The 24,970-nt window shown below is 37.6% G+C and overlaps 1 protein-coding gene across 1 annotated transcript in view; it reads left to right on the top strand.

Annotated features, from left to right (window-relative positions):
- The window catches only part of SNTG1 (syntrophin gamma 1), a gene marked incomplete at both ends in the record, with an annotated part of 193,048 nt that extends 168,429 nt beyond the window's left edge, over positions 1-24,619 (top strand). Inside the window, 2 exons of the mRNA XM_084281661.1 lie at positions 12,314-12,424; positions 24,461-24,619. Coding sequence (XP_084137787.1) covers positions 12,314-12,424; positions 24,461-24,619 — 270 coding nt within the window. The remainder of the gene's footprint in view (positions 1-12,313; positions 12,425-24,460) is intronic.
- Between the last annotated feature and the right edge of the window lie 351 nt (positions 24,620-24,970).

The following is a 24,970-nucleotide window of genomic DNA, read 5'->3' as shown; positions in this document are numbered from 1 at the left end:
TAATGTTGTTTGAGAGTACTGCTAAATGTGTGTAAACTAAAATATAAACTAGAAATGTTTAGTTACATAAACTAAAAATAGTATTTCTCCACCTATGAAGGAGTTCATATGAAGCAGGAGTTCAAAATTGCTTTGCAAATAAAGAAGTGAATAAAAAACAAAAAGTGGAAACCGGTTTGTAGGACAAGGAAAACATGAATAAAATTTAAATTGTTATCAATATCTTATGAATACATACATACCCATCTGTAAATTAAGACTGTATGAAAGTCCTAGCAATTTTCAATTGAATTAACAAACTCAGGATTAAAGACAAAAATGCTACTTAAAATATCATACTGGTCATGAAAGAAGAAAAAAAAATATCGAATTGCTTATAAATTGTATGATTTTTTACACTTAGTATTTGGAAAAAAAAATCTGTACAAACTATTATCTTTCATAAGTCACTGTAGTACAGAAATCGTGTTAGGTCATGGATTTAATCATTCCCAAAATACACCTATAAATAGAACTTCTGAATAAATTGGTTGCCAGTAGCAGTTATGACTCTTTTGCTACATGTTCACTCTATTGTTTTCCCATTACTCATACCAAATTCTCCTCTTTGAGTTAGGGCTGAACTTTAAGCCATATTCTATAGACTTTAGAGTTCAATGTCAGGTAACTCATTCTGTCTAGCTTTTACTATTTGCAGAATACTACTAGAGTTACAAAATATTTTAATGAAGTTGAAGAGGTCTTGGACAAGTACTTGGAGGAGAGATCATTAAATCAGACTATCATCAAATGGACAAGCAACATTAGTTTTATGAAATCTTCTGATCTGCAGATATTTGGAAGTTGCGAGTGAGTTAGAATGAGATACTATATAGGCATTTCTTCCTTTTAGTCTTCCCTACATGTTGGTTTGTGATCATTCTCAGGAACAAGATACAGGGATAGATGCACCTTTTCTATAAACCTGTATGACATTTCTTAGCATTCTCAAGAATAACTATCACCCAGTTACCTCTAAAATGAGACTTCCGCTGTTAAATGACAGCTGAGATAACTATGCTTGAAGAAATGAGATTGATAAAATTAGTGTTGATGTTTAAAAAATTCTTAATCTACCATACTCTGAAAAAAATCATCTGAATAATTGAAAAAAATAGTCTGGCTAATATGAAGAGAAAACCTTCAGGGCAGACTTACCAGTTACAACAATTAGAATCATAAAATCATAGAAACATTTATTATATAATCAGAATCATTATCATGAACTAGCTTTTCAGTACAAGAGCTACATGGAACTACTAGATCAAGTTCAGAGGAGGGCTGCTAAGATGATTAGAGGACTGGAGCACTTGTTGTATGAGGACAGGCCTGTTTAGCCTGGAAAAAGAAGGCTGAGGAGAAACTTCATCAATGTGTATAAATATCTGAGGGGAGGGTGTCAAGAGGATGGAGCCAGTCTCTTTTCGGTTGTGCCCAGTGACAGGACAAGAGGCAATGGGCACAAACTGAAGCACAGGAGGTTTCACCTGTGTGTAAGAGGACACTTCTTTACTGTGAGGGTGAAAGAGCACTGGAACAAGTTGTTCAGAGAGGTTGTGGAGTCTCCTTCTCTGCAGATATTCAAATCCTACCTGGATGCCATCCTGCACAATGTACTCTAGGAGATTCTGCTCAGAAGGGAGGTTGGACTAGATGATCTTCAGAGGTCCCTTCCAACCTTGGCCATTGTGTGATTCTGTGACTTTACATTTTCACCATTTTCCGTTACTCTTAATTCATTCTATCTGCAAAGTGTGTGGACCTATACATATATATTTTTTCTAGATTTAAATATGGTGAGGCTGAGCTGACACATCCTCATTTAGATTCCTTGCTCTGTGTCTTAGAACTTTACTAAGCTGCACTCATCATCAGAAAGAAATGCCACAGCAGTATTTGAGGCATGCGTTATGTTTTTCTTTTTCCAGCTTGTCTGTCAGTCATTGCAGTTTTTGGTTTCAATTAGCATCCAGTTACTCCTCCTCAAGAGTGTCAGAGGTAGGCTGTCTCACAGAGACTTCTGCACCAAGTATCTTCTATTTCGTAGTATGGATGATGAAGAAAAGAAGCCTGGTACAATGGAAACTATTACAATGGTCAGAAGCACCCAAGAATTTGTCTGTACTTAATACTTGACTTAATACTTGAATAACTCCGACTTTACAGTATTTTAAAGTAATTCAAAATCATGGCACATAATCATTATATATTTATCATGACTGAACCTGTAGATAAAGGCTGGGGGAGCAGTCTCCTACTGTAAGCGAAGGGCAGATTTGAGACCACCTGATTAAAATGAACAGGGGGCCTGATGACATGCAAACCCCCAGGGTCCTGATGAAACTGGATGATGCAGATACCAAGCCTCTCTCCATCATGTTTGAAAAGTCCCAACAGTCAGATGAAGTCCCTGGTGACTGGAAAAAGAGACACATCACTCCCATTTTTAGAAAGGGTATAAAGCAGGACCCGGGGAACTACAGACTGGTGAGCCTTACCTCTGTGCCCGGGAAGATCATGATCTTCCTGGAAGCAATGTCAAGGCAAGTGCAACGAGGTGATCCAAGACAGCCAGCATGGCTTCACCAAAGGCAAATCGTGCCTGACCAATCTGGTGGCCTTCTGTGATGGAATAACTTCATCAGTTGACAAAGGAAGACTGACCGATGTCATCCACCTGGACTTCTGCAAGGCATGAAGCCTTGACCTGGTGCCACATAACATCCTGATCTCCAAATTGGAGAGATATGGTTTTGATGAGTAGACCATTCAAAGGATAAGGAATTGGCTTGAAGGCTGCACCCAGAGCTCATGGCTTTATGTCCAGGTGGAAGCAGGTGATGAGTGGTGTCCCTCAGAGGTCTGTCCTGAGACCGGTACTGTTTAATGTCTTTATCAATGACATAGACAGTGAGGGTGCATAGAGTAGACCCTCAGCAAGATTGCCAATGACACTAAGCTGGGTGGTGCATTCAATACAACAGAAGGCAGGGATAACATCCAAAGGGACCTGGACAGGCTGGAGAAGTAGGCCCATGTGAACCTAATGAGGTTCAACAAGGCAAGTGCAAAGTGCTGCACATGGATCAGAGCAATCCCAGACAGGGGTACGGACTGGGAGAAGCACTCATTGAGAGCAACCCTGCTGAGAAGGACTTGTGGATTCTGATGGATGTGAAGCTCGACATGAGCCAGCAGCGTGTGCTTGTAGCCCAGAAGGCCAATTGCATACTGGGCTGCTTCAACAGAGGCTGGAGCATGTTCCCGATGAATAAAGAGCTGGGGATTTTCAGCTTGGAGAAGAGGAGGCTCTAGGGAGACCTCATTGAGGCTTTTCAGTACTTAAAGGGGGCTTAAAAAAAGATGGAAAGCTTTTTTTTTTTTTTTTTTTTGCTCTGGCAGACAATGACAGGACAAGGGGGAATGGTTTTAAATTAAAAGAAGGGAAATTTAGACTAGATGTTAGGAGGAAATTCTTTACTCAGAGGGTGGAGAGGCACTGGAACAGGTTTCCTAGAGAAGCTGTGGATGCCTCATACATGGAATTGTTCAAGACCAGGTTGGATGGGGTCTTGACCCACCTGATCTCGTGGGTGGAATCCCTGGCCATGGGAAGGGTGTGAAATAGATTATCTTTAAGGTCCCTTCCAACCAAAGCTGTTCGATGGTTCTATGATTCTGTGTAGACCCCAATGTTATAATGACCAAATGAAATTCTTTGTGATGGTTTATGTTAGGTATGGACATATACATAGACTATGGGAAGTGTTTATGAATAAGGTTTTGAGCCAGTGTAGCTACCTCAACAATTAAGGGTGGACATAGATAGATCAATAGATCCAAAAGCCTAAGACTTGTTTAAAACAGTTCATCTAACTACTATTCTGAAGGTGATACAATGTGTAAAAGTACTTAATCAGATGGCATTCAATAACTTATTTTTAACATGCTTCTCACAAAAATTGGCTATTCTCCAATCATAGATGCATGCTGATGTATATACATAGACATATATATACATATTTTATATATATTACATATAAATGATATATATTTCTGTTTAAACTGACATATTCATTACAATTGTTCTCCATAGTGTGCATATTTACATCATACCTTGTAAAAAAAGTTTGTGTTTATGTGAGTGTACAGTAAAATGTACCTACCTATGCAAAGTGCTGTCTGCACTCCACCACATTTACTGCTCATTAAAGTGGCAGTCAGAAATGCACATTTGTCGGAAGAGAAAAAAATCATGCCTTGAAGGACTGAAAATAAATTAAAGTGCTGCTAATTTATACGATGATGCTAGACCAAAGTAACAGAAGGCTCCATAATAGTCCACAAGTTGCATAACAACAAAGCTCAGTGTACCTATTTCCCTTTTCTCTCAAACGCATTGCACACTTCATTAAAAAAGAGAATACACTGTAAGCAATGAACAGCAATGCAAATATCTTTTTTTCTTTTTTCTTTTTTTCTTTTTTTTTTTCTTTTTTCTTTTTTCTTACAAAATATCTACTATGTAACATAGAACAGAATTTCTTTGAATTTCGGTAGGAGCAAACTGTCTTTTCTAAGGATACATACCTGAAGGTCTGTCCATTCATTCAGCTAATATATATACCACATATTGAAATAAAAATGTATCAAAAACAAACAAACAAACAAACAAACTTGATTTGTTACAAACAATGTTCATAAATAGAGAAGACAGAAGGATACTCACTTCAGTTTAAAGATTTAATAATGTAACTCTTGTGAACAAATATTTATTCCAGGCTTAGAAATTGAAATGCTGAATAAACAGCTACTATAGCTTTGATGTAAACAGTCAAGCATAGTTCATACAGTCATGCTTCATACCTAAGAAGCAAACAAACAAATGTTGGTAGATCATCCATCAATACTAATCATATAAACTCTAGCCTTAACATTCAATGTAACTTCAGCAATTGATAAGTTCATTTATCATGGATGACTTTCTTGCTGTTTTCCTTTGTCTCATTTTTATTCTTTATCCTCTGCATCCTCCTTTTCCTTTCCCTTTACAGTTAGAAAGCCACAGCAGTTGACAACGGAAATTACCTTGGACCGTAATTCTTTTGAAGTAGACACTCCAGAGATTTGTAACACAGCAGAACTGAGCATGACCAAGATCTTAATCCTACTCAGTTCCTACTCAGTTCCCTACTGCTGCTGTCAGCATGAGCAAAGTGTCACTTTGCAAGGATGCAATCTTTCTCAGTTAGATATGAGAGAAACAGCTAAATTAAGGTGTATCCCAGGTGATCAAAGACCCAATTACCTTTATTCTTGAAAATGGAGATCCACAGGGCATCTGCACTTGATTTAGTTTGACTTGTAGGAGTATCACTTATCTTATTCAGATGAGAAAAAAAAAATAGCTTGAAAGGTGTCCACTGAAATCTAGAATAATTCTGTAATATATGCAGTATAAAAGTTGCCTTAGAAAGCTGAAGGGAAGCATAATTTAATCAGTGAGAGTGTCAAGAAAAAAAAAGGCAATGGTGGAAAATAAAGCTCCATTTTGTGAAGATATGAAGGAAGAGGTGACTCCATTTGTGGTGAATGGAGTCAAATCCAGCTGGAGGCCAGTCACTAGTGGCGTTCCCCAGGGCTCGGTGCTGGCGTTGGTCCTCTTTAATATCTTTATCGATGATCTGAATGAGGGCATCGAGTGCACCCTCAGTAAGTTCACAGATGACACCAAGTTAGGTGCATGTGTCGATCTGCTTGAGGGTAGGAAGGCTCTGCAAGAGGATCTGGATAGGCTGGACCAATGGGCTGAGGTCAACTGCATGAAGTTCAACAAGGCCAAGTGCCGGGTCCTGCAACTGGGGCACAATAACCCCAAGCAGAGCTACAGACTGGGAGAGGAATGGTTGGAAAGCTGCCAGGCAGAGAAGGACCTGGGAGTACTGGTGGATAGTCAGCTGAATATGAGCCAGCAGTGTGCTCAGGTGGCCAAGAAGGCCAATAGCATCCTGGCTTGTATAAGGAGCAGTGTGGCCAGCAGGGCCAGCACTTCAAGTACTGTGTTCAGTTTTGGGCCCCTCGCTACAAGAAGGACATCGAGGTGCTTGAGCGAGTCCAGAGAAGGGCGACGAAGCTGGTGAGGGGTCTGGAGAACAAGTCCTACGAGGAGCGGCTGAGGGAGCTGGGCTTGTTCAGCCTGGAGAAAAGGAGGCTCAGGGGTGACCTTATTGCTCTCTACAGGTACCTTAAAGGAGGCTGTAGCAAGGTGGGGGATGGTCTATTCTCCCACGTGCCTGGTGACAGGACGAGGGGGAATGGGCTAAAGTTGCACCAGGGGTGTTTTAGGTTGGATGTTAGGAAGAACTTCTTTACCGAAAGGGTTGTTAGACATTGGAACGGGCTGTCCAGGGAAGTGGTGGAGTCACCATCCCTGGAGGTCTTTAAAAGACGTTTAGATGTAGAGCATAGTGAAATGGTTTAGTGGAGGACTTGTTAGTGTTAGGTCAGAGGTTGGACTCGATGATCTTGAGGTCTCTTCCAACCTAGAAATTCTGTGATTCTGTGAAGAGACAACAAAATTTTTTATTAAAACTAGCATTTGAAAAGTGACCTCTGAAATTCACTTTCTTAACAAAGCTTGTATTTACTTCATCATTTACAGGTGGTCTGAGATGTAGCTTTCTAGCCATTTTAAAATACTGATAGACTTCCATTTTTTTTCCAAGTAACCTGCTGAAGACCAAACTTCTTTTGCTACTACATAATAGAACCTCTATGATTCATGCCAATGAAGAGTCCAGAGAAAATCCATATTTGGTAATGTGCATTGACAGGTGAAATGATGCAGTTGCAGTCTAAGGTGCAAACACTATTTCATGAGCTCAGTAAGTGTACATTGTCTTCTTGTAAGAAGAGAACTGCTTCACAGTGCATAATCCAATATAGAAGAGGCAAGATACTTTAACAATAAACTGAAGGCAGTCCTTCAATGAAACCATAGGACATAAATTAATTCTGTTTTGCTTGGAGACTCTCATGTTGACAAAATATAGGTTTTCTTCCCAGGAAGAAAATGCGTGTTAGTATATCCTTGTTAAATCATACATGTGTATCTATCACGGAGTCAAGGACTAGGCTGACAGTCCAATTTCTATGTATCTTCCTTGGAGAAATTCCTATGGCAAATAAAAATACAAAGATGGATATATATATATATTATTATTTTATTATTATTATTATTTGATAATTCAGTCTCTCTGTAGGGTATCTTAAGCCCCTTGACCAAAAACAAAACTGAAACCTAACCAACATAACCCTAACCAACATCATACCCTACATAAAGATGCATTTCCCAGTTTTGTGGTACAATTATCTAGAGGAGAATCAATTTTCTTTCATTGCATCTTCAGAAAAAGTGATACCTCATCAAAATTTAAAATGCAGTTTAGCTCAGCATTCTGAAATGACAGCAATGAGTAGCAAACTGTCATATAATACAATCATAAAAATATTTTCTGAGGTCCCTTGCAGAATTTTTGTTCTAGATTTAGCACCAGTGCTAAGAAAAGAAGTAACATAAATTCCCTTCATTTCTGTGACTGTGGAGAACCACAGGAAAGTGTTATTGGTACTGAAATCAATAGGTTTTCTTCCATGTATAATTTTTGTATTGCATCCTATCTATAAAATTTTGTATTGCATCCTATCTATAAAACAAAAATATGCAGGCAGAGAACATCCTTGGGTAATTGTAACAAAATAATATTTGAAGAAGGTAATAGTAATTTTACTACAAATGCTGGAGTAAATAAGTCCTAAGTAATTATTTGTAAAGAAAATATTTCTCATTAAAATGGTATGGTATCTTGGTCCCAAGTATGTCAAAAAATAATAATAATCCTATTAATTTCAATGAAGATATTGCTTTTTAATGATTTTTTGATTACATAATGCAATATCAACTCATGAGAGGTCTTAGCATCTAATTTGTCAGCTCTTCTGCACTGTTCATCTGTTTGCATTACATTCTTGTATTCTTTGAGATTATTTTTTCAAGTGTTATAAAATGTAAAATGCAGCCTAAGTGATCTATGAGTAACAGTTGGGGAAAGGATATATTTCTTTTGGTTATTTTCAATGTTACACATGGTGCGTACCATATTGGCTCAGATGGGACTGTCTTATGATGCATTTTTTTCCATACATGGATGTAACTTTGTCATATTTTCCATGATCATAATGGATGTATTCAAATTGTGAAGCAGATGGTATTTTCAGTATATACGATAATCTCAGTCTCCAGTGTCTAAATCAGAGTGCTTGCTGTGATTGTCAAGTTCTGTCTCTAATCACAGGCTGAGATTTCCCTTCCAAAGGGAACTAAGGCACACTGATAAACAGTATATATTGAGTTGTTATCATCATCCTCCATCAAGAAATAAGATTTTGTGCCTCGACTTGAGAGGTATCCTAACTAGTAGTTGATGCCAGCATCCACAAAATATTTAAAACAACAACAACAACAACAACAACAACACAGTTTGTGCTTTAAAAGTAATTGCTACTTGGTTCGCATGTTAAATTTATTTTAGGGTGAAAATAATATTCCACTTCTTAAAAGTAGTATACACAGTCCTGTAAAAAAACTGTTATTGATGTAGGCTATGTGGACAATTACTGAACATTTTACAAAGAAAGGAACAGGCTGTTTTTAACTAAAAGAAACCCTGTCAGAATGTATTATAAAGTGTTGAGCTCAGTAACAACACACATTCAGACTTCCCTTACAAATGATTCATAAAAACTGATTTAAGAATAATTTATATGACACACACTCCATTTCTTTGTTAATTTGTCAAAAAGCCAACATGTTTTACAAATGTGCTTATTGCTCAAAAGTCAGTCTGTACATGAATATATATATTTGTTCAAAATTAATTCAACCTAATTTTATTCTCTGAGGCAAGCACTTAGGAAACAGTTCTGAAGAATTGTGATGCTCAAAAACATGGAAAAATCATTCAGTGGTATAGACGAGTATCCCCGGAGATGTGTATTCCTCATGCAGGAGAATTAGCCTTTAAAATTAGTATTCAAAGCAGTCACAATGAGCACTGTGACACTGAAATAAGACCATAGGAAACATGAAAGATAACAACATATGAAACTCTGCCTCTTGTGTGTTTATGTCAGTAATGTAGCTGCACATCACTGTGAAACTGGGCATTTAGGCATGTAGGTCTTGCTTGTTCTTTATAGTTTGTCACTATGAGGTAGTCACTGAAAAAGATAGGTCTAATCCCTGTTCAATGATTGAGCATTTTGCAATAATGAAAAAACAAACAAACAGGTCTTAAAAATGAACACATGAAACCACAAGAGGAAGTAACACAGGGTTCCCTAATGTACCACATTTTAAGAGTGGTGTGACTACTGGGTCACATCATTCTGCATCTTGTACGTCTACTACACATGAAATGTGCAGTTCTGGCTACAGAGCACAGCATTTAGCTTCTCAGGAGTTAAATGAGTCTTACTGCATATATGCTTAATTAATTCACCTAACTTGAGCTAGCTAGAATTTGGACATCTAGTTTAACCAGCTTTTACACTTCTGATGTAACAAAGAGGTGCATACACATCCAGAGTGTATCAGGAGGAACCAGTATTCATCCCAGTTCAAACCAGGATGAAGGAATTGTCCTTCAGAAATTCTCTCTCTAGAACAAAAGAAATAGCTAGGATGACTTTTTTTAGTGCTAGAAATATGTTGTTTTCCTGACTTAATAACTTAAAACTCACAGCATTTTCCCCAATCTTATTTTTACGAAAAGATTCCTCCTTCATGTGGAATTCTTTGGAAAAAAAAAAAAAAAAAAGTGTGCAATTTGTTGAAGACCACTCAAAAGAAACAAATAGTTCTTTCATTTCTGAATAATTTCATGCATAGTCAATGGCCTTTTTAATCTTTACACTTTAGATGAAGAGGGTTTAGTCTTTGCAAAGTATGCTGTTGAGATCTCAGTTCTCAGAACTTGTTTTGATATCCTAAGTAAGAAGTGCAATCTTGTTGGGAGTAGTCTCTAGAAGGATTTTGCCCCCTCTGCACTACAAGCCTGATTTTGCAGTGTACTTAAAAGCCATTGCTAAGTAGGACTCTCAATACTGAAGTTATGCATAAACTGAAGTGTGTTCCTGAACCATGCCTGTGGTTTGGTGTGACTATCATTCTCTATCCTCTGAATGAGAATGAAGTGAGTAGCAAAGCTACATGGGAAATGCCAAAGTGTGGCAGTTCTATGCATCCTTCATCTTCACTCAGACTTCATCTGATTTAGAGTAAGGCCAGATACCCCAGGATTTTGACTGCCCAACTGAGGATCCTTTTTACAACTGCACCTCTCTCCTGGCCTCACCATACATCAGCAAAGAGAAAGGGGTTAGTACATTTATTTGTGGTTCTCCAGAGATAAAGATGAGATAAAGAGATGACCTTATGTTTCTCATTTAGGAAATGACATGCTTAAATAGGTTTGGTGTTCCTGTGGAAAGGATGTACTCTTGATTTTCTGACAAGATTCGTGGAGTAACATAGGTCTGTAAAAACAGACATTACTATGTAGGTAGGAAGTATGACCACCTGAGTATTTTTGGGGGGGGTTATTATTTATTTATTTTTTTACTCATTTTCCACAGTACATAAATAAATGTCATTATTTAAACCATCTGAAAGGAATTGCACACATTTAGAGATCAAGGAAGCTATTCTATTTTTTGTAGCACAGAGTGGTGTGCTCAGGAGGACAGCAAATCAAACAAATATGATATAGTTTCACATAAATTGCCAAATTCCTCTAGTTTATCTGAAACAGAATGTCTTTAATTCTGTTTATGGTAGAGGAGAGATCACTTGTCACATACACTTGAAGAATGAAAGTGGTGCTAAGCTTATTTTTTTTACTAGAAATGGACAAATATAGAGAGATTTTTTTGTTATATACAATTGCAAACGTCTACTGGAAAATAAATCTTTCATTGTGTACTGTGCACAGTTAAGATATTGTCCCTTCCACCCACCCACCCCCCATCTACTTAGACAATATAAATGTAGCAAACTTTAACTTGTTGCATGTTGGAGATTTTTGAAGCTTATTAGCAACAAGAAATAAAGACATCCTGAAGCAAAGGGACCTTCCTGTGCTCAGGAAAGTTGAGAATTTGACCTCTCATATTCTGTTTAATATTAACTATATATTAAATCATGTAATACATATAGTCAAAAGACACAGATGGAAGCATCATGCTAATCCACTGAAATGAATTCATTTACTTACAAACCATTAACAACAACAACAACAAAAGTCATGTGAAATTATTGCATATGAAATTAATGTCTCCTAAAAGCAGCAGCACAATATGAGTGAGGTTGACCTTATAATTATGTGAAATAATACTGAAATCACAATGAAAAATGATACTGCTTCAAAATACCTGCAGGAGAAAATATCTTTTAATGAAGCTGAAAGTATTTATAATAAACAGCTCTTTTCCACTTCTAGGAAAATAGAGTTTGAAATGCAGTTTTTTATAAAAGTTGTCTATATAAATTGCAGTTGTCTATATAAATCCACATGAGATATAATAAACAGACATTTTTATAGATTTATTTTTTTTAATTCTATGTTTATTCTGTAGAGAAATCTGCCTTTTATCAACACGACACAACTTAATTAATAATTTAAAGACTTGAATGGTCACTAATACTTAGAATTTATGATCTGCTTAAATTTCTTACTGGAGATTTCATAAGTAAACTCAAAATGACTTCTCATTATAAGGTTTCCTATTGTTATTTGTCATTTTAAATATATTTGGTTTTAATTTGATATACACTTTATGGAAATACAACTAGATTATTATTAATAATAATATTGTTCCTGTGAAAGGAGAAATTTTGTGACAGGTTATTGCCTCAGATGGCTCAGGGAATCCACAGATCTTCAGAGGAAAAATCTTTGGCTTCGGGCATGACAGATTTTGATTAAATATAGTTAAAGGGATTTCAGAGTACATTTCACAAATGTAGTCTGACTGATCTCAATCGGACACTGCTAAAGTATGCTACACCCATATGTAATATTCATTTGGTTTAATGATGTACCACTGAGAGGTTAAAAGTTCCCCTAGAAGGGCATTAGCTGTTTCTATTACAGTTCACCATAATAATGCTTGTTCTTTTTTTTTTTTTTTTTTTTTTTTTTTTTCCCACCTCTAGGCTGTACTTTGGAGGTACAAGTTTTCCCAGCTCAAAGGTTCTTCAGATGATGGGAAGAGCAAAATCAAATTCTTGTTTCAAAACACAGATACTAAACAAATTGAAGCAAAGGTAAAAACAACATGTTCTCTTTTATAATGTCAATATACATTAAAACATTTATTAAAGCATCTAGGAGACAGGAGGAGTAAATTAAACTAAATTAATTAAAAGTATTAGATCAATGTGTGCAGTCAATGAATTTAAAGAAAAACAAAGAAATCTGAATGAACTGTTTGGATTTTTGGTAGATATAGTCTTTTAAAGGGCTCCATTACATTAAATATATATATGCCTAAAAGTATATATATCAATAATACATATGTGTGTGTGTATGTATATATTATTGATATATATATTTGTAGGCATGTTTGCAAAGACTATTAAGACTATTAATCATTTTGATAAAGATGGCTTAGAGTTTAAATGCCCTCTCACCCTATACTTGTATCATGAAATGGTGCAAAACGTATCCTTTAGTCAGTTTGGTCAGACAATCCAGCAAGGGTCTAACATTGTTTTTATTTCTCAGAGAAAAAAAAAGCGTGGATTAAACATAAAACCCATTACAAGAAGTTGTCATCAAATCTTTGTGTCTGTGTCTAATTCAAAATTAGAAAAGTTGCATTTTCAGTTGTGCTTTTGATTCAACAGTTGATTTACAAAAACAGTCACCTGAGATATTTATGCCTAGTTTTATGTCTGTCTTTTGAGAACAGTGCATTTACTATCCCAATGTATGTGAGGAAAAGTGATCTACAAGGCTCACTGATGACTGAAACTGCCTTAGAGTCTGAATCAGAGGTCTTTTTGGCTAGAATCCCAATATTTTCATGATCCTAAATATTTTTGCTTGGATGTCTTTTATGCCTTGGTTTTGAAGCACTTAGTATATGTTTTTTCCTGTTCATGTCTATGTCAGAGAAAAAATTGCTGTATAAATGCAATAGCATTCTGTGAGGAAAGAGAAAATGGTTAAATACATTGTTTTCTAAAGGGGCTAAAAAAACAGAACATAATAAGGTATGCTAAGAAACAGGGCATTGTATTTTGGGCAATCAAGAGTTTAAACACAAACAGTTAAGGGACACTAAGCAGCTATTCTTCCTTCCTTTCCTTTCTTCACTGAACAGCTATTTACTTGATTTTGAATGTTATACTTAATATAATAAAGTATATATTTTTTTAGGTATAAAGTAAAAGCTTCCATTATATCAACAGCAATGAAGTATGGTGGACTGTGTCTTTCAATACAATCATATTTTCCTTCTCAAGGATAAATGTTTTCTTCCTGTTTTCTTCAGAAAATGTTTTAATACTAAAGATGTTTTCTTCACTAATAAGAAACAAAGGCAGGCTAAAGCTTTAAGGATGATTTTTCTGTTAAGCAAATAATATGAAACTATTACCATGCTCCTGAGTACAGCTGAAGGATGAAACTTGTCATTTCTGTTCTGATATCTGTCTTGTATTACTATTATGTTAACACAACATTTTAGGACTATCTAAGTTAATGAAGCAATAATATTTCTCGGAATTTTCTTTGGAATCCAAGAGTCAAATAGTGCTTCCCTTCCCTTCCCTTCCCTTCCCTTCCCTTCCCTTCCCTTCCCTTCCCTTCCCTTCCCTTCCCTTCCCTTCCCTTCCCTTCCCTTCCCTTCCCTTCCCTGCCCTGCCCTGCCCTGCCCTGCCCTGCCCTGCCCTGCCCTGCCCTGCCCCAAATTAAAAACAGTGTATAGTACAAAATCTAGATTTGGAAGAAGAAAAATAATTTTCATCAAAATGTTTCCTGATTTGAATTAAATTTGTAATGTAAATCACTTTTTAATACTTGGAGATAACTTGGTACTTTATGGGACTGACTGTTGTTCCCAGCTGAAATGAACAGAGCTTAATTTCTAAGGAATGTCATCTTTCTACCTTTTATCAAGGTAAAAATTCTACCTTCTACCTTGTGAAGGCAGAATATTATACAACCTTACTAGCATCCTAACTAACATGCTATCTTGTTTTCTAGTTACTTCTATTTCTTAAAAGTTTAAACTTTCTTGTTGATCAATTTGGAAATATATATATATATCTTTTACTTTTATGTAGTTTTGTTGGTGATCAAAATATACCAGTTACAACATGATCAAAGAATGGCAGATTGTGTAGTCTTTGGAAGGTGCTATGAGCAAGGACTTCCAGTGAGTGAGGTGCTATAGAAAGGACTTCCAATTTTGTTTATAAATGAAGTATGTGGCTTAGTCTAAGAAGTATGGGTAAACTTGTCTATAAAATGAAGGAAAAGATTCTTAGGTCATATTTCTTTAACTTTGCTTACTTTAAAATTCTGTGGATATCCCTCTTGTGTATCTATTGAGCCTTTCAAATATTTAAAGCACTACTCAGCACAAGAAGAGGTGGTATTTTTTTTGGAATTTGCTAGCATTACAGAGCTACAGAAATAGCTATTCAGGGAACTCTCTAGTCATTAGGAAATGTTAATCAGATTTTCAGAAATATTTGTAATGCCAGGTTTCATGCATGCTGTATGAAGGCTTCATTTGGAATCAGACTATGGGAATTTTCTAAAACATCTGTTAAAGGTTGTGTTGAATATTCATATCCAAAGCTATCATCGACTGTTAAATGAAACTCTGTATTATGCATGTCCTGGAGACCCACTGTTATAAGGGGAAAATAGAGGGTAACATTTACTTGAGATAAATATAATTTTCTGTGAGTTATATTATATGGGGAATTATCAGAATATAGTAGGATGAGAGCTTACTGTTGAAAGAAAAAAAAAAAACATCTGAGGAACTATTACCTCAGCATATTAAGACTCGTCACTTTTGCATTCCCAAATGGTAACAAGGAAGCAGGACATAGCAGATAACTATGATGCAGCTAAATAAAGTTGCTAGAACTGAGAGTACTTTTTTCCTCTTCATCATCAATGGTAACATGCTCCATGCAGAACCTGCTATGGTTTGTGTGTACTTGATTTGAGACTCCTGCTTTTTGTATCTCCAGTGCCTGTTTTACTCCATCTCAGTTTCAGCTCTGGCACTGACAAGATGCATTAATGTATTTAATGCAGTATAATTCAGCTGCACCTTGAAAATGTGAAATGGCCCTGGCACAGATTTATTTTTTGTTTCTATTTAAATGATACTGGCTTCATCATATAATTCCTCCCTGTAAGAATATGAATTATCAAAATCCAAATGCTTCCAGTCATCACTATGTACAATGCTGCACATCTTGTGTATCTCAGCCCAGGTATGTGTGCCTGTGTCATGTTGTGCCTGTGTGATAATATCCTTTAGATCTAGAACATTGATTCATGATCTAGAAAATTAAGAGTGTCAGAGTGCTTAGATATTTAATACTGATCCAAAATTTAGATACATTTGTTTCTATTCTATAAATATATCTGTTAATAATAAATACATCCCTGTTAATGTTACAAGAATCCCAGAAAAATATGTTTTCTGAGAAAAAATGCAGAATGACATCCTTTCATCCTTTCATCAGACAGCTTTTTTCTTTTTTTCTTTTTTCCTTTTTTTTTTTTTTTTTTGGTTTAGTTTGGTTTGTTTTGGTTTCTGAGAAACACACTTGCTGCCAGACTTACATTCCTATTGTATTCCTAACTGATAGAAAGTTCTTTACTGACACTGAAGTCTATATATGCTGTCAAAGTTCTTATTAGGCTTCATGCCTGACTTAACAACATTCAAAATGGCATCATATATTTAGTTACTGTTCAATGAGGAATGATTCTTTTAAACTTAAAAATCATTTAATATGTTTAAACATTTGACTCATTCTCTTAAATAATCTGAAAATACTTCCAAATTATTTTTTTTCCCTCTTCATTTTGGCCTCTCTGAAACAGTATTATGCTACTATAAAGATGCATAGTGTAGAATAAAGGAATTGTTTCCCTGTAGACTTGAACAATTCCAGTCTGAAAAATCTGAACAGTGATCACCATAGGTCACAGTGGTGTGTCCATGGCAGTGTGCCTGGAAACACGTGACCTTGTAGGTCTCCAAGGTGAGGTCTAAGTAGTTTCTGAGACAAAAACCATTTAGGGGTAACATTAATCATTGGTATCCCTTAGACCTTCCAATTCGTAGGTTATTTCCCAGCTGTCACTCAGCAGGAGATATTGCACAGGTTTCCACAGTCAGACAGAATTTTTCAGACTGAGAGCTACAAAATGGAGCTATCGACATGACAGAACATGCAGCCTACATGTCACAGAAACACAGAATCACAGAATTGTAGGGGTTGGAAGGGACCTCAAAAGATCATCAGGTCCAACCCCCCTGCCAAAGCAGGTTCCTCAGGGCAGGCTGCCCAGGTAGGCATCCAGACAGGCCTTGAATATCTCCAAAGAAGGAGACTCCACAACCTCCCTAGGCCGCCTGTTCCAATGCTCCGTCACCCTCACAGTGAAGAATTTTTTTCGCATGTCAGTGCAGAACTTCCTGTGTTCTAACTTGCAGCCATTGCCCCTTGTCCTATCCCCACAAACCACTGACAAGAGGTTGGCTACATCCTTCTGTCCCCCACCCCTCAGATATTTATATACATTGAGGAGATCCCCTCTCAGCCTTCTCTTCTCCAGGCTGAACAGACCCATGTCTCTCAGCCTTTCTTCATAAGGAAGATGCTCCAGGACCCGAATCATCTTTGTGGCCCTCCACTGGACTCTTTCCAGGAGATCCCTGTCTTTCTTGTACCGGGGAGCCCAGAACTGGACACAGTACTCCAGGTGAGGCCTGACCAGGACAAAGGAGAGGGGGAGGATCACCTCCCTTGACATGCTGGCCACGCGCTTTTTAATGCACACCAGGATCCCATTAGCCCTCTTGGCCACAAGGGCACGGTGCTGGCTCATGGTCAACCTGTTGTCCACCAGGACCCCCAGGTCCTTCTCCTCAGAGCTCCTCTCCAGCAGGTCATCCCCCAGCCTGTACTGATACATGTGGTTGTTCCTTCCCAGGTGCAGGACTCTACACTTGCTCTTATTAAATCTCATTTGGTTTCTTCCTGCCCATCTCTCCAGCCAGTCCAGGTCTCGCTGAATGGCAGCACAGCCTTCTGGCATGTCAGCCACTCCTCCCAGCTTTGTGTCATAGGCATACTTGCTGAGGGCAGACACTATTCCCTCATCAAGGTCATCGATGAAGATGTTGAACAAGACCAGACCCAGCACCGACCCCTGGGGAACACCACTAGTCACAGGCCTCCAGCTGGACTCTTCTCCACCGGTCACCACCCTCTGAGCTCGTCCAGTCAGCCAGTTCTCAACCCACGTTGCCGTCCACTCATCTATCCCACACTTTCTCAGCTTTGCTAGTAGGATGTCATGGGAGACAGTATTGAAAGCCTTGCTAAAGTCAAGGTAGATGACATCCAGGTAGATGACATCCACCGCTCTCCCCCCATCTACCCAGCTGGTGATGCCATCATAGAAGGCAATGAGGTTGGTCGAGCACAACTTCCCCTTGGTGAATCCATGCTGACTACTCCTCCTAACCTTCTTTTCCAATTGCTTGGAGATGGCATCCAGAACAAGCTGCTCCAATACCTTTCCAGGGACAGAGGTGAGACTGGCTGGCCTGTAGTTTCCCAGATCCTCCTTCCTGCCCTTCTTGAAGACCGGAGTGACATTGGCTATCCTCCAGTCTTCAGGCACCTCACCCATTCTCCAGGACCTTTCAAAGATGATAGAGAGCAGTTTGGCGATCACATCTGCCAGCTCCCTTAGCACACGCACATGCATCCCATCGGGACCCATGGATTTGTGTGTGTTGAGCCCACTCAGACACTCCTGAACCACTCTCATGTCCACCAGGGGGGAGCCCTCCATTTCCCAGACCCTTTGTCCTATTGTTAGGGGCAAGGAGGCCTGGGGGAGTGTCCTTGGAGCAAAGACTGAAGCAAAGAAAGCATTCAGTATCTCTGCCTTCTCAGCGTCTCCCGTGACCAGGATACCCCCCTCATTCAGCAAGGGACCCACATTATCCCTAGTCTTCCTCTTGCTGTTTACATACTTGAAAAAACCCTTCTTATTATCCTTTATCTCTTTCGCAAGCCTCTTCTCTAGGTGGGCTTTAGCCTTCCTCGTCGCATCCCTGCAGGCCCTGACAACACATCTATACTCCTCCCAAGAGGACAGGCCCTTTTTCCACATTTCATAGACCATCCTCTTCCTTTTGATCTTATTGATGAGCTCCTTGCTCATCGACGCGGGTTTCCTGCCCCTCTTCCCCGATTTCCTATTCCTGGGGATGCACCGATCCTGAGCATGGAAGAAGTGCTGCTTAAATGTAGCCCAGCTCTCACAAGCACCCTTGCCTTCTAGCAACCTGTCCCATGAGATACTCCCAAGCAGGTCCTGGAAGAGGTCAAAGTTGGCTCTTCAACAGTCCAGGGTAGCAATCCTGCTTTTAGCTTTACTTCCTTTGCCTAGTTCCATCTGGAACTCCACCATCTCATGGTCACTGCATCCCAAGCTGCCCCCAACCTTCACATCCCTAACAAGGCCATCTCTGTTGGTAAGAACGAGGTCCAGGAGCACCCCCCGCCTCGTTGGCTCCTCCACCACCTGCATCAGAAAATTGTCTTCAATGCATTGTAGGAACTGTTTGGACTGCTCGTGCCTGGCCGAGTTTCTTACCCAGCAGATGTTTGGGTAATTGAAGTCCCCCATGAGGACCAGCACTCATGATCATGAGGCCACTAGCAGCTGCTCGTAGAAGGCCTCATCGACTTCCTCCTCCTGATCTGGAGACCTGTAGTAGACCCCCACCACCGTGTCTCCCATACCAGCCCACCCCTTAATTCTTACCCACAAGCTCTCCACTTGTCCTTCACCCTCCTCCAGCTGGAGCTGGGTACACTCTAATTGCTCCCTCACATAAAGGGCAATCCCACGCCCTCGCCTCCCCTGCTTGTCTTTTCTAAAGAGGACATAGCCCTCCATGACTGCGCTCCAGTCATGCAAGCTGTCCCACCACGTCTCAGTGATCGCAACGAGATCGTGGCCTCACAACCGAACACAGATCTCGAGCTCATGCTGTTTATTTCCCATGCTCCGTGCATTGGTGTACAGGCACTTCAGGGAAGTAGCAGGTGCAGTTACCCCTGGGGGGATGCAAGAAGAAGATACTGGATGTCCCTCTGCCTTTTCTTTTGGGTTGAAAAGATAAACACAGAAGAGAGAGTTTATTTCTCATCTATAAGACACAAAAAGGATTCATTTAGGCACCTTGCTATCTATTTATCTATTTCTTTAGCTATAGCTTAGTGATCTGTTAATGTTTTTCCAGCATCATAGCAGCTTCCAGAAATTAGCACAATCTCAGCACATAAACTCACAGCACTGTACTCTTTAATTTTACCTGGCCAAAGAGTGGACCACTGCAATGAAAACTGTTGTTTGTTTGTTTGTTTTGTTTTGTTTTGTTGTTGTTTTTGGTTTGTTTGTTTGTTTTTTTCCTTCCTGACAAAATGTGTATTAAATCCATGAGAGATTCCATTTCCATACATATAGACTCCCAACCATCACAGTATGGAATATATATATATATATATAAAAAGCAGGATTATTGCTGATTTTTTACTACATGCAATTTCCACTTATATTTTGTAAATAAACACACAACACAGTAATTTCCCCATTACAAAGGCAAGAATTTGATACTTAGTAAATTAGAATAGCAATAGACCTACAGAACTGGACTGAGCAAAAGTATGACCTTACATTTCACCCATTGTAAAACAAGGCATGGTATATATCCCCAAAACTACACTTCTCTCTGTGCTTTCACCTTTCTGAACTTCAAGGGATTTTTCACAGCTGAACAGTTTTCTCAGCAAAACTTGGCCAAAATCACCTATACTGTGACAAAGACACCTACAGCTATACTGTATCAGGTTAGCTTTTTTTCACAGACTAGATGATTCCCTGAACTGAGAGCGTTATGAAACAGAGGTGAGCAGAGAAATCAGCTAATGTAGATCTATTGAACTGGGCGAAACTATGGTATCAGCAAAAGAACTTTAAATTTAATTTAATTTATTATTAATACTAATTAATTAATAATACATTAATAGTAATTAATGTTATTTAATTTGTACTTGAAATTAGCTTATATAGAAATATAATCTATAATAAGAAAAATAGCCTGAATTACTACTCCTGCAAATGCGAACAAAATACTTGCTTTCAAGTGCATTGCAAGGTGTCATGATGAATGCTTTTACGATTTTCCAGGGTGATATTTCTGCTCATTTCAAGTATATTCTCCAAAGTATAATTTTAATTTAATCCTTGTTCTTAGCCTTGATGTTTTTTATGTGAGCATCACACTGTGCTTCAAATTTAGAATATCAGCTTTAAATGGGTTTTAAGTATACATCCTTCAGATTTTTATAGAGTGATTGCTCAGTTGCAGTGACTGAATTCTGAGTTCAGATTTCTGAACTGCGTAGGTATTTGTGTCTTAGTTTTTAGTTTCCCTGCATCTTGCACATGGAATATCTGTTTCATATCTGTTTAAATCAGATTCTATCCTAATATAGAGAGACTATTTAACATCATATTTGATGAAGCAACAAATATCTTCACATATCAGCAGTTTATATAAGGATGAAAGAGATTTGTTGTGACAAAAACATGAATACTTACAAACTAACAGTTGTTTGATTTTGTAGATGTACAGTTTTGTAGATGTACAGTTTACGTAGTTACACAATTAATATAATGCAATAATAGTCAATTTGTACTTTTTCTTTCATTTGGGACCCGTCTTAATTTTCCTTTTTTTTTCCACCTTTGTTTTGTCAATCCAGATTTTCTTTGTGTAAGTTTACTAGAATTTTCATACACTTCTGGCCATGCTCAATGACTTTATGTTTCTCACACACCTTTTTACTGACTTATATTGTCCTCTACAGAAACTGCAAATGTTCAGATTAATAGTCTGGTAATGCCTGGTGTAATGACAACAATGTTGGGTGAGAATAGATTGGTCAAGAGAGAGGTGAATGGATCCCAAGAGGGTATAGTGATATTTTTGGAAGAGTGGGGTTGTTGGTGATGGGTACAGACAACAGTCTGAAATTGGAATAACAGTAAATTGTATTCTTGTACATGAACAAATAGATGAAGTTTGGATTTCCTTGCTTTTTGAGGATTCAGAGTATCTGCTTTTCCCTATAGGTGGCACCCTTTATAGCTTGATAGCATATTTATTTAGGTTTCTTAAAGTTTGTTTGTTTGTTTATTTGAACCTGGGTGTGGAATACACAATATTCTGCTAGATGAAAGTGTATTCATACAAGCAGATGACTGATAACAGAGTATATACAAAAACAAAAAGGGGGGGCTAGGTATGCAGAAAAACTTGTGGGCTCCCCTCCATCATGCAGTACTGCAGACCCATGGAGATTTAAAAGTGAAAGTTCTCAACACAAGTGAGGGAATGTTTTGTCTGTCAGCAGCTTTTTGTGAACCTTTATCTGTTCATTAAGATTTCTTGTGACTAGTCCAGAAAAATGTTGCTCCCGATGGATCCCATTCCAGCAATTAGACTCCTTTGAATTAAGCTGCAGACTTTAATCAGGCTTGTATGTACTCACTGCAAACCAATATCAGCTTACTTTGATTCACATTTCTTCTATTTCCAATGTTAATGTGAAGCGTGCTTGTAGCAGAGTTTGTGTGTGATCCCTCTTTTTCCTTCTGATGCACCCGCCCTTCTAGGAAGAAGTGGCACAAGGATGGGTCACAAGGGTGGGAATCACAAGCTATGTGTCTTTAAACAGATTCACAGATTTTGGTTATTTTGATTAGCTGGTGTGAGGGAAAAAATAAAATAAAATAATGTGTCTCTCTTAATCAAGCTGATGTTACTTGGAGTCTCCACCTAAACCACCTTGAATGTGTGTACCAAGCTAAATTCTGTGATCACAGAGGTTCCCATTTCATTCAGTACATGACATGATACACACATTGACACTGAAATAGGAATAATGTTTCATGCCAAATAGCAATCTAACATTTGTTGACTTGTTAGTGCTTGTCTTTACAATCAAGGTAATGTGTTGTGTCATTACTGTCAGTAATAGTGAACCAATGGGACCTTCAGCAGCTGTGCTGTTTTCTCTCACAGTTTCATTGAAGGTCCATTGAGCAATGGATCTTCCCACTGTGTTACTGTTGCAGAAACACCTGTGATAACTGGTTGTAATTGTACTAATGCACTGTGAAAATTCAGTACCCAGTAGCCATAATTATGATGTACATAAGAACTTTCAGCTAGTAGGATTACCTAATTGACTCGAACAATTTTCAAACTGTACTATTTGTTTTAATAGATTTGCTCTGTTGAAACATAGACAAGAAGGTAGTCTTTTCACAGATAACACAGAAGTGGTATCATGTTCCACTAAATTATTTTCTCATCTTAAGCTTCAGTTTTATTTTTATAGTACCAGAAAGATATTAATAAAAAGGGGTTAACTGAAAAATAACTTAATTTAAATGACATGTTTCTTGAAGTTCCATTAAAAAAAAAAAAAAAAAAGAGGGGTTGGGGGAACCTCTGGCTTAGTATTTTAAAATGAAAATGTCTCTAAACAGATTTTTTAAATGGACACAGGTGGAAGGTATGTGAAACTTTATCTTCCTTAATGAGAATTAGTACTTAGGGGATATTAAAGAAGCTTACGAGCAATTAAAAATTAATTTCTGAGCATGTCCAAAGTACATCTGCTCAGGTTGTAAGAGAGTTGAACAAAGCTCCACTCATCTAGTACATCACTGGATATTCGGCACACATAGCCCTCTGCTTTAAGGCAGTTGATACCCCTTGCAGATAAGGGATTTGTGAATGTCTCCATGAAATATGTAAAGCAACATCTTCTAGGAAAGGTCAGGAGGCAGAAAATTGCATGTTAATGAAATTTTTAGAATTTTATCATTTTTTGTTGAATTCACAATAATATCAAACAAAAAAAAAAACACAAATTTTTGTCAAACATCAACTATCAGTGCTGGACAGAAAGACAAATAGGACAGATATCTGTTGCTGGCTTCAGTACAGAAATTTACATAGATGGAGAATCAAAGAAAAAAGATGGCAACTCTGCACCACCATCACTACAAATGTACGTATTCAAATACCTCAGTATCTGCTTTCAAATACAGCAGATGTTTATTGATTAAATATCAACACCAAAAACACATACTGAAGAAACCCTAAAAAAAAAAAAAAGAACAAAACAAACAAAAAAAAAGTTATCATCATGATCTCATTGATCAGGAAAAGTCAATTAGACACAAAGGAGCAAATATGTTAAAAAAGTGTATTTTTTATTTATTTCCTCTCTTGTAGTGTCTAAGAAAGTCTCAGTTGAGGAGCTATAAAGTAATGTAAATTAAAGTAGAACAAGAATGTCTTTGTCTAATATTGCTAATAAGTTTAAAACATGAAGTCTGTTCCTAATTTTTGGTCCAATAATAATATTTGCCTCAGTGAAGACAGAGCCAGAATATCACTGTATGATAGTAGCACATTTTAAAAATGTCTTAAAAAAAATTAAAAAAAAATGAAGACTCGACATAGGTGAAATAATAGTTACCAGTGTGGTGAGGTAATATGACATAAATGTGACATATGTGGAAATCAACACTGCTGAACTTTGTGGCTACATTGAATATACAGTAGATATATGTTATGGTGCACTCATTTAATTTTCAAATAAATCAACCTGCAAAATGTGCCAGATTTGTATTAATAAAATGAGAGGGAAAATGGACTGTATGATTGTCTCATGCCTTCTTTACCAGGCAGGACCTCATATTTCTGTGGAAGCACTTAATCAGAAAATGGTCCATATCAGCATCTAAACAATTATTTACAGAATAGAGAGAACTCAGTCTCTAAGTCTCTATAAGGGAGAATTTTCAGGCACATCAGCAGAATTATGTCAGACTATTAAAATTATTTGTATTTGAATCACAGTTCATTCCTGGGTGTATATTTTTGAGGTCTTCTTTTGATTCATTTTAAATCTTTTTGTTTTCACTTCCAGGAGCTGGAGTTTTCCAACCTGTTTGCAGTCCTTCACTGTATCCACTCATTCTTTGCAGCCAAAGTGGCTTGTTTGGACCCTTTGTTTGTAGGCAGTCAAGCCACAACTTCTGCTGCTCCCACAACTTCTGGTACTGGCAAATTAAAGTATACTACTTGATATCTCACATTACAGCACTGCCACTTAAGAAAAAGACGCAACAGTGTATAAATATTCATAAGATGTAGACCTTTGGTGAACCATGTACGTGGAAACCAATCCTGGAGTCAAGACATCTTGCAGCATCAGCAGATAGATGGTCACATGGGATCATAAATTCATCTCTGTTCTGCAAGTAAATAATCCTAGCCAAAACCCCAGAATAGGATGGATATGCTTTTAGTATGATCTATTTGTACTTAGATAGTGCTTTAAGCAACATTGGAAGCAAAGGAATAAATGATGCAATGAAGCACTTCAGTATTTAATAAAATTTTCAAATGGCTGTAATAATACACAAATAGAATTGTC

This window comes from Netta rufina (assembly GCF_964035555.1).
Source record: "Netta rufina genome assembly, chromosome: 2".
NCBI classification, from domain to species: domain Eukaryota; kingdom Metazoa; phylum Chordata; class Aves; order Anseriformes; family Anatidae; genus Netta; species Netta rufina.
Note: the sequence above shows the minus strand (reverse complement) of the source record. Positions and strands in the feature narration are given on the sequence as shown.